The 9,777-nt window shown below is 52.6% G+C and overlaps 1 protein-coding gene across 5 annotated transcripts in view; it reads right to left on the bottom strand.

Moving 5' to 3' along the window:
- Positions 1–1,087: 1,087 nt before the first annotated feature.
- Positions 1,088–9,777, bottom strand: part of MFHAS1 (multifunctional ROCO family signaling regulator 1) — a 35,898-nt gene continuing 27,208 nt past the window's right edge. For 2 of the 5 annotated variants that reach the window (XR_010388786.1, XR_010388787.1), the window contains exons 2-4: positions 6,489–6,778; positions 4,731–5,151; positions 1,088–3,474 (exon numbers count right to left, since the gene is read on the bottom strand). Coding sequence is in view for 1 of the 5 variants with exons in the window: in XM_064510208.1 (XP_064366278.1) it covers positions 5,148–5,151; positions 6,652–6,778 (131 nt within the window). In the remaining 4 variants the exon portion in view is untranslated. Of the gene's footprint in view, positions 3,475–4,729; positions 5,152–6,488; positions 6,779–9,777 lie in introns of those variants that run through there. The other 3 variants (XR_010388785.1, XR_010388788.1, XM_064510208.1) reach the window with 2 other exon arrangements.

The following is a 9,777-nucleotide window of genomic DNA, read 5'->3' as shown; positions in this document are numbered from 1 at the left end:
CCCACACATGCTTTCTGCACAAGAAAGAAAACACCCCTATTGTTCAGGCACACTCCATGAAGTGAGGTTGACGGCCAGGTTTGGCGTCAGAGCAACAGGAGCAGGAATCCACCAGGCCCCAGCCCCAGAATGAGAGGAGCAGCAACTCCCCTTACAGCAGCAATTGGAGAGCTTCAACCTGACCCCGAGGTTCAGCTGGCTGCACAGGCAGGATCTTGGATCAACACAGTCCTGCGCCCAGCACCACACAGATAACCAGTTGGGCATATCAGGCCACCTAGGTGCATGGGTGCAAACCGCAGCATCGGGATCACACACTTCCCCACCAGTGCTGCCAGCTTACCTGTCCGTGCCACAGCCCTGCGGGGCCTGGTGCCTGCTTGCAGGGGAGGACTGCGGACTGCAAGCCCCTTCAGTGCCACCGCCCATCTGCACCCATGTCACTGCTCAGGGCAGAGGCACCATCACACAGACCAGGCACCCAGGGTCCACAGGGCCTGCTCCAGGTGCTCTCATCAGAGAAAGAGCCAGCAAACCCCCAGCTCAGGGACAACCATAGGAGTCCCAGGATAGCCCTGCCTGTTGCTGGAAGCAGCTGTGCTTGATCCTCTCAGGCTGCCTCTAATCAAGCAGAGCTGCTGGCTCACCGTGCACTGGGGCTCCTAGTGCTGCACCAGGCTCGTCCCAGCCAAGAAACCCCCTCGCTCTCTGTAGCCCCCAAGCCTCCCTGCTGTTATAGCTGGTGCTGCCAGCTTTGCCCCAAGGAGGGAAGGGTCACGTGCCCCCTTTTTCAGCAAGGGGACCAAGGGAGACTCTGGAGAGAGACCAAGCATTTACAAGTGATAGTTTTATGCTTCCCTCTCACCAGGCTGCCATCCTAAGCTAATAAATGAAAACGGGAGCTTGGTAATAGCACCTTGCTCCCCTGTAAAAGCCCATCCCAGCAGGCTCCTGAGTAACTCCCTTCCACATCCAAAATAATAATAATAATAATATCAAAGCTACAATTAGTCCTAGGCCCTTCCAAAGGCAGGGGCAGGGCCCAAGGAGGCACCAGAACAGGCAAAATGAATCAAACAGCCAGGCCTCTCCTTGAGATCACTTTTATTTTCAGTTGTTTTGGCAAGGATGTGTGGGTGTACGTGGCGCATGTATGTCTGGGCATGCATGTGTGTGCGTGCAGAGTCCTGCCCAGTTATGCAGATTATACAAATACCTGCAATTATAGTCCATGAACTGAGCCATGAAGCATGTGATGAGTGCTACACTGAGGCCCACTTGCTTGCCTCCCTGCTGTGCTGGGGGCAGCTCCTCTTCTGCTTGCTGGAGCGCAGGATCTCCCTCTGGCCACCCAACCACTCCACGGATGCTAGCCCAAAATCCCATTCCAGAGGGTGCAGGGCAGCTGAGCTCTGGCGTCTGGCTCTGCAGGAGAGACCTGGAGAGTTTCCACTTCACTTAGTGAGCTCCTAAATACCATTTCTTGCAGTTCCCTTTAACATAACTGTATCTGTTGCCTTGCAGTGAGAGGCCCCTACTGCTCTGGCAAACTTTAACCAGCTCAAAGAAAGAAAAGGGAAGGGAACAGGGGCCCAGTATAAGCTTTCTGGTGCTACAGCACAGCTGAGCACACCTTGGATTATTGGGAAGGCAGCACCCAAACACGCTACCGAGTTTTCCCACAGCCACCATGAAAGCATACCATGAGGGATTCTGGAAGGGAGATGACCTCTGCTTCTGAGGCCCACGGTCTCCTCTTGCTTAGTTTAGAGACTGCCAGGCAGGTTTAATCCCATTCCAGTTTCTGTTTAACTTTAAAGCTGAATGCCCCAAGCTCAGAGCAGAGGCAGAACGTGGAAAGTAAGACCAGTCCTGGCGTTATGTTGGAGCCAAGCTTATTTCTGACTCTTTTGCCTTTAGCACAGTTGAAGCAGAGGTGTCCCATCAGAGAGGGCCCTCTGCAATTGCCAGAGGTCTCCAAGATCTCTGAGTCTTGAGACCAGCTGGATATGCAGGATCACCCTTCAGGCACCCTCTTCTTCTACTTCAACAGATGTGCGTTACTCCAGGACACTCGATTCCTCACGCGTTGCACAGACCCAGCGGTAAGCAAAGCTGCCATCCCGGGAGTTTCACTTGGACGGATGCAGGTTTCAATCCCAGGTTCTGCTTCAGAACACAACACCAGGTGCTCCAGGACGCTCCAGGTGCTGAAAAGCCCTGCAGTGCAAAGCAACTTGCTGCTCTGCTTTCAAACTTGCCTCCACCAGTTTCGGTAGGAAACAAACTGGCCAGCAAGCGAGAGGGTCTGCAAACCGATAAGCAAAATCCAGTGCAGTTCTCTTAAGCAGAGGAAGCATCTACTGCCAGGAGATTCTCCTCCTATTTAAAGGGAGTTAAATTCACTGCCAACTCCAGAGGGAGACAAGCGAGTCCCAGTCCTTTCTGCCCTCTTCATAACATACTTGTAGTAAAGGCTGCAGGGTGCTCCACAGAGGCCCTAGTAGTGTCTAATAGTTCAGTATATTTCCAAAGAGGGACAAGTACAGAAGGAGTGTGAATGCAATGCTCTGAATTCAGGCATCTCTGCTCTTAGGCCATTGCCTTCAAGTCCTCTTTCCTCGTGGCTTGACTCATGAATAATGACAGATCCTTGAAACAAACAAACAAAAACCAAAACATACTAACCGAAAACCCCACATAGGGCCCCTATCCCTGAAGCTCAAGTGCTTTGGCACCAGACTCCAAAGCCCTACCGTGCACTGCCTCAAATTCCCTATACCAGTTTTGTTGTGCTCAGGTTTTGTCTTTTGGGGGTTGGGAAGGATAAATAGCCAGCGACTAACACCATGGAGAGATAAGAACACATTGGGAGCCGCTAAGTGAGGTCTGACAGACAGGAGCTCAGCAAGGGGATGCTCTGTGGAGGACTCCGAGATGCATCCTTAAAAGAGAGCGACAGCAAAACCAAAAGACCCAGTAGCCACTCGGCACGGTTCTCCTGCAGATCTCCTACCTGGCAGTTGCAAATGGGAGATATTTTTGGACTGCATAGAAAATTAAATGGCTTTTGCATATTAAAAAAAAAAAAAAACAGATGAAAACACAGTTACACTAGTTACTGAACAGTGGGCGGATAAGCGATCCCCATTTCATATTAAATAGATGCAAAGACACAGCTGATCTCCATACTGCCACACTCCCGGCGTAACGGCTTCAGCGCACACAGAGGACTGAATGCCTGCAAAGCCCAGGTAATGCCGTGCTCCTGCTGAGGTGGTATGCTCCAAGAAGAGGGCTGCGGTCCCAAGGAGGGGGCAGTGAGATGTCTGCTCTGTCCTCTCACTCCTTCAGTGCTCACATATCTTGGACCAGGTGGGCACACCAGCAAACAGGCCTCTGGCTGGAAAAGGATTCCAGTTTGTGGTTTCTTTACTCCACGCAACATCACAGCAACAAATCACTAGTTTCTTCCTACGGGGATGGAAAGAGAGGTGAGTAGCAGCGAAGAGAGGAGAAGGCGGCCTCCAGACTTGAGAGGCGACAGCAGGGAATGCTCCAACATAAGCTCTAACTGTATCAGGGCTCTCCATTACCCCTGGGTAGCAAGACTCCAGACAAAAGGAGCTTCCTAGCACTACTTCCCTGTTCAGAGGTATCTCACCTCCCTCCAGGGTGGCTCCGTTGCAGCCCCAGGGACTAAGAGCTGCACATTAAGCAAGCATTTTAAGTCCCTTATCCCTCAGACCTCCAGGGTCTGACGAAGGGAACCTGGCTCTGGAAACACCTGCATACAGCAGAAGCAGCTCTGCTCACAAAGATCAGGTGAACTTTGCCCTGTCTGGGAAGTGTCCTGACTCCCCAGCCTCATCCAGGGCTTTTCCCCCAGCAAACACAGGCTCGCGCTGCCCTCCCTAAAGCAGTATGCCTGCTCCTCCAGCCCAGGGCCCCACTCCCTTGGCACTAGCCTGCAGAGGGTGCTGGATACACAGAGACACCTCCAGCAAAGTGTTCCTTGCTCCCATTTCAGCCAGCACCACATGGCATCCCAGCAGCACAGGGTCGATTTACACTAAATCCAACGTTTGCTCATGCAGTCCAACCACCGGGGCTCAGCTGTAGGGCACAAACTGGCAGCAGCATCTTAGAAGACCTCAAGCAGGGCAGAAGCCAGCACTGTGGTACCAGCACTCAGACTGCCCCCTCCCCATCTGGCCCAGGGAGAACAGCCACCCACAAAGCCCAGGTGTCAGGGCCAGCTCAAGGGCACCAAGGCCAGTTTGCACAGTGCTAGCCACGCACTATTATCACTAGGTCTCTGCACAAAGCTGCTTGAGCGGCTTTCCTAAGAGGAGGATGTAGAACTAGATTCCTGCAGCCCCAGTGACCACAATGCATGGAGAGGACCGCATCAGCAATCCCAGAGCATCCGGCTGCTGCAGAGCATGAGCTGCTGGGGGCTAGTCCTCAGCAAGAAGTGGTAGGTACCCATGGAGTACTGTCTGCCCTTCCTCTGTCCCTGCCTGATTATAGCACCTTCTGGTGCGTGAAACTCCCGTGAACGCACGTGGCAGGATATACTTCCCAGCCTCCTCCTCATCCCGCTTCCCAGGCCACCGCCCAAGGGTGCTGTTTGGGATGCAGCCGGCTGTTTTGCAGTGGAGCTATTTTAAAGGCTTCACGGCACCAAACCACCCCCCTTCCCCCCCGCCAAAGCCTCGTCCACTCACTTGTCCAGGAACAAATCCAGGGAATGCCGCTACAGCTCATTTCAAGACTATCCTCCAAGCAGGTCCGAATGAAATGGTACCAAGAACACTTTTACATTCATCGTGAGATCCAAATGGGTTTTTAACACGCAATCAGTGGGTCCACAGAATCCTATCCCCAGTGCTTCCCCTCTGGCCAGTGGCCCTGCCATCTGGAGCAGTCGTTTCGCTTTGTGCCTCGTCGTCCCCAACCTCCAAGTGACTGCGTTCACTCCAGCCCCAAGGCCCCGCCTGGGAGCCATCCCCTGCAGCGATTCAGAGTCCAAAGTCCCATTGATCCCTGTCAGCATGCAACTCTGCAACCAGAGAAGATAGGAGCACTGTAGAGCATCAGCCACATTCTGCCGGTGGAAAACCTTCGACCCCAGCACTGCCAATTTATCTGGAAGAGGAAAGGATAGAGAAACAGTAATATAGCATGAGCAGCAGGGTTTTTATAGGGCTTGCGATGAATAGCCTGAGACACACTATTTTCTCTTGAATGCTAAGTAGGGAGGGTGAGGTCCTTAAAACAAAGTAGTCCTTTTCAAGAATGCAAGTTTCCTGCCAGCAGAGCAACCATAAAACTGGGATGCTGTTTTAGATACTGTGGAGGGCAGGCTGGAGGACAGGAAGACAAGTGCATGGGGATGGGCCCGACAGCACTGTACGACTGACATTACAACCTGGGATTAGAAATGTGCTGTGCCAAGCGCACACACTGGAAGACGAAATGCACAGACAGCTGTGGCCTGTGGCTCAGCATCAGAGCAGCTATCTTCTTTCCTGCCCGAGACAGGCACTTCAAGGTCACCTTCACACACAGCTCAATGGTGGCCCATCACCCAAGCAGGATGAGCTTGTTTTGGGGCAGAAGGGGACTGAACACAGGACAGTATCCAAAGCTACTCTCGGACACCAAAGTGAAGTAACAGGCATCCAGATGCTGCACAGTGCCAGGCACCAGCAAGACACCAGGCTTGCTCCTCCAAGCTCCCTTTCCACCCCTGTTGCACCCCTCCAAGGAGGGCAGGCCATGTCTGGGACACTGCTCCCATTCCGCAGGGAACTCTGTGCATCAGTGAACTGAGGCACTGCTCAGGGCTTTGAGAGCCCTGTTCCACGTTTGTTCCCATCATAACATGGATCTGTTCTCTGAGCACAGACTCGCTCTGTGGAGGAAAGGACACAGTGGCTACCGATACATGGGAGGGCAGAGCTGCCATCTGGGGGGACCTCACCAGGCTGGAGGATGGGGCCAACAGCAACACTGTAAAGTTCAGCAAGGACAAGTGCACAGCCCTGTACCTGGAACATGACAACCCCATGCCCCACAGGCTGGGGGCCAGCTGGCTCGTGGTCTGATGGACAACACATTGAATACAAGTCAGCAGCGCATCTTCATGGCAATGAAGGCCAAGTTGTAATACAGGAAACTCCCATGGAACAGAAAGAAGAAAATTCTGCCCCAGGAGAATAATGCAAGTCTAAGACAGGGCCCAGAGAGGTGGTGGTATCCTTGGGGATCACCAACCCTCACCTGCATGACGTCCTAAGCAACCTGACCCGGCTGTGTGGGTGGCCCTGCTTGGAGCAGGGGGTAGACCGAGACTTCCAGAGGCCCCTTCCCACCTAAACCTGTCCACGCCTGTATTATCTCCTGATCTCCCCTGCCTGCTATGCGTGCCTTGCATCTGCCACAGCGCAGCTCAGGGAATGGCTCGTCCCACTTTACTGTACCTCTTATCCTTCGAGCGGGCTGTCTACATCCGCAAATAATTAGAACTGTCCCCAGGCTGTGTGGCTGCTACTTTTCAAAAAACAATGCTTAGCGAGGGCTTGTTTTACGCAGGCTTTCTGGTGCATACTGACAGGGGGGTGGGGATCTGCTTTCAGAGCTCACTTGGAACAAGGGCTGACGACAGTAGGAGTGGGGGGGTAAACCAAGGCCACATTAACTCGTTCGCTGCCATTCTTGGGACAGATGATCTCCGTCAATCCCTCTGGTCTTGGCTGACTCAGCAGTTCTCCTGTGAATAACAGAAAACAGAATGAAAATGCTTAAGCACCAGGAAGGCAGTTTTTGCAGGACTCAGCCTTCCAGCATGCCTTTTCCCCCCACCAAGTAAATGCCCGGGGCCAATTCAAGCGAGCAGCTTAAGAGGGCTCACTGGTCCTGCAACCCAAGCAGGTCTCATCTGCGTAACCATGGTGAACATCCTGGTGATTACAGCTTGGAGACACGCTGCTCCGAACAAAAGCAACATCTGCCATCCGTTCCGTCTCTGCTTTGTATCACTGCAGACAGACTTGAGAGCTCCTCAGGGACTCGCTGCAATTCATAGCGTCTGGGATTGAGCCTAATGAGATGGAGGCTTTAGGAGTAGGTGTTTTAATTAGGGTATGGGGGCAGATGGGATCCAGAAATTTACCTTCAAGCTCCATGAAAGGGAAGAAGTTGATCCACAGTATCAGCAAAATAACTGATAAACAGATAGAAAAAGCTACATACACAAGCTTTGTTATTCACATTTGTGTACTACGGCCATCCATACCCACAAGGCTACCCAAAAAGCAGCTGTCCTTCAGTTCAAGCAGATGGATGCTAAAAGGATCCCGACAAAACCACCTTCCTTGGCATGAGCCAACGAGCGGATGCCCTGAAAGCACCGCCACAGACATGCTTTTTTGCATCACTTTAAGAGCATTTCTTCTAAGAAAGTCTAACAAGGATCTCAATCCAGCCACAGACAAACGTACAAGTCCTCTAAACCCTCCTACTGTCTCCTGTCCCATCCCCAAGCAACCTGCTTGATGCAGCTGGCTGGCCATTGGCTCCAGGACAGCGATTCCTGATCTGCCCCCCGGGAGCTACTCAGGAGCTGGGGAGATCCTGCTGTTCTGCAATGGCTGGCCAGCCACAGGGCACCTCCTTCTCCATGGTTTTCAGCTGCCAGAACAGTATTTAAGAGCAGCTAAAAATATGCAAGAGGATTCCCTAACTCCCCTTTCCCTGGGTGAGCTTGCCACAGCTGCTGTGGGACTGCTACTGCTTCCCATCAGGGCCACAGGCCACACGATACTCTGCTGAGCCTGCAGATCCCGGCTCCCAGCCATCAGCTCTTCCCTTCCTGAAGCAGTATCACCCTACGGGTTAGGAGCAGCGGAGGGGCTCTTGTGGCACATGTTCTCCCTCTGCTACATGAGCTGTGTCAGCTCCGTTGTTCGAGAACCAAGTTGGCAGCTCCACCACAGGCACCTTCACGACATGCAGTCCAGGGCAAGAGGCACAGCGAGATGGGAAAGCTGGGTGCTGGGACGTGCCCAGCTCTGAGGAACAGCCAGCTCCCAGCCAGCCGACCCACAGCAACTCGAATTTCCTCCCCGCTCCGCTTCCAAACCTGACAGTCCCCAGCAGGGCAGTTTCCCCAGCCATCGACATGCCACCTCCCCAGCGTGGGTCCAGCCATGGCTTAGCCACCCAGCAGCACCAGAGGTCTCTCTTGATACCAACCTGGAAGGCAGGGTCTGCTCTCAACAGCAACACGGGACGGCAGCATCCATGCCCAGCAAAGGCTTGTCTCCTCTGCCGAGGCTGCCACAGAAGTGCTGAACAGCCCCAGGCAGAGGTGTCATGCCATGAGTGGTTTGTGCTGGCTGGATCAGTGACTTGCTTTACGGAGGCAGCCAGCCAGCTGTAAACAGGCTGCAGTCACAGGTTCAGCCCAGGAGGACTCTCTGTACCCATCGATCAAGCGGCCAACATGAGCTGTCTCCGCTTCCACTAAAACCCCCACGACAGTCAGTCCTTGGACTCCCCTGTTGTAAAACGCTCTCACGATAAATCATTCTGCTGTTTAGCATCGGAAAACAGGCTCTCAGCTTTCTGCTGGGATTGCCAGGCACCTCAGGAAAATCCAAAAAGAAATCACACTTCCAAGAACTACTGCCCAGCTTGGCTGGTGGTGGTGCAGCTGACAGGCAGCCCTGACCTTTGAGATCCCAAACGTCGATGCTCCCTCTTCTCTCCCCCACCATTTCTCTTCCCATTTTCGTAAGAAAAAGCAGATCTGAAAGCCCTTGCTCTTTTTAAAGTGTGCAGAAGACAATCTGGTATCATCACAGCAGAGGGGAGGGTTTGGTAGGACACACACACACACACACACACACACACACACACACACACACACACATACACACACACACTTGCTCTTGAGAGACACCCCATCTCTGGAGCCAGCAATTCCAGTTCGCCCCCACAGCTCTCACTCTGAATTCACATTTGATTTGAATATATACCCTCCTCTCGCACCCACACTCAAACCTGAAGTGGCAGAACAGCTTTTAAGCCACCCAGACACATCTCCCCAAAACAGAAGAATCGTGACGGTATTTGCAATTCAAAATTAACTCTGCGAGGCGGCACCCTCAATTACGTGAGCCATCACACATCAAGAGCGGCGCCACATCCCAGCTAACACGTCCACCACAGAGTCCCAGGTCCACATCCCAGCGATTCCCAAGTTCCAAAGTCCAGGATGAAAATGAAATCAGTGCAACATTATGCACTTTAAAGTCAGGGCTAATATCCATCAGATCTTAAAGCGCAGAAGTGCAGAAAGACTGGTCTGTCTGCTTGAGCCTTCATTCCCATTTCGTCTCCCCACTTCAAGAATCCCATGCAGAGAAGATTGCTGCAGGGTAAAATAGGCACCTGATTTGCAGGCAAGCCCCTTCCCAGAGCCCTTCAATCAACTGCACTTTTTTTTTTTTTTTTTTTTTTAAAACAGCTTTGCCTTTCCCTCTAGGTTGCTATCAATGCCTCTGCAAACCTCAGAGTCCTGAACTTTGTGCTATTGCAAATTGCAGCAGCTGCAGGAGAGGGCCTGAGCACTAGGACCTTCAAAAGAAATCCACCAGTGAGGAAACTACAGGTTCCACTCTAAAGAGCAAGTTTTGTATTAAATGCACAAGGACACCTGCAATGAGCAGCTAACATGAGGCACTGGACGTGCAGGTCCTAGGGATA

This window comes from Dromaius novaehollandiae, chromosome 4 (genome assembly GCF_036370855.1).
Source record: "Dromaius novaehollandiae isolate bDroNov1 chromosome 4, bDroNov1.hap1, whole genome shotgun sequence".
NCBI classification, from domain to species: Eukaryota; Metazoa; Chordata; class Aves; order Casuariiformes; family Dromaiidae; genus Dromaius; species Dromaius novaehollandiae.
This window is presented reverse-complemented; position numbering and strand designations above follow the sequence as displayed.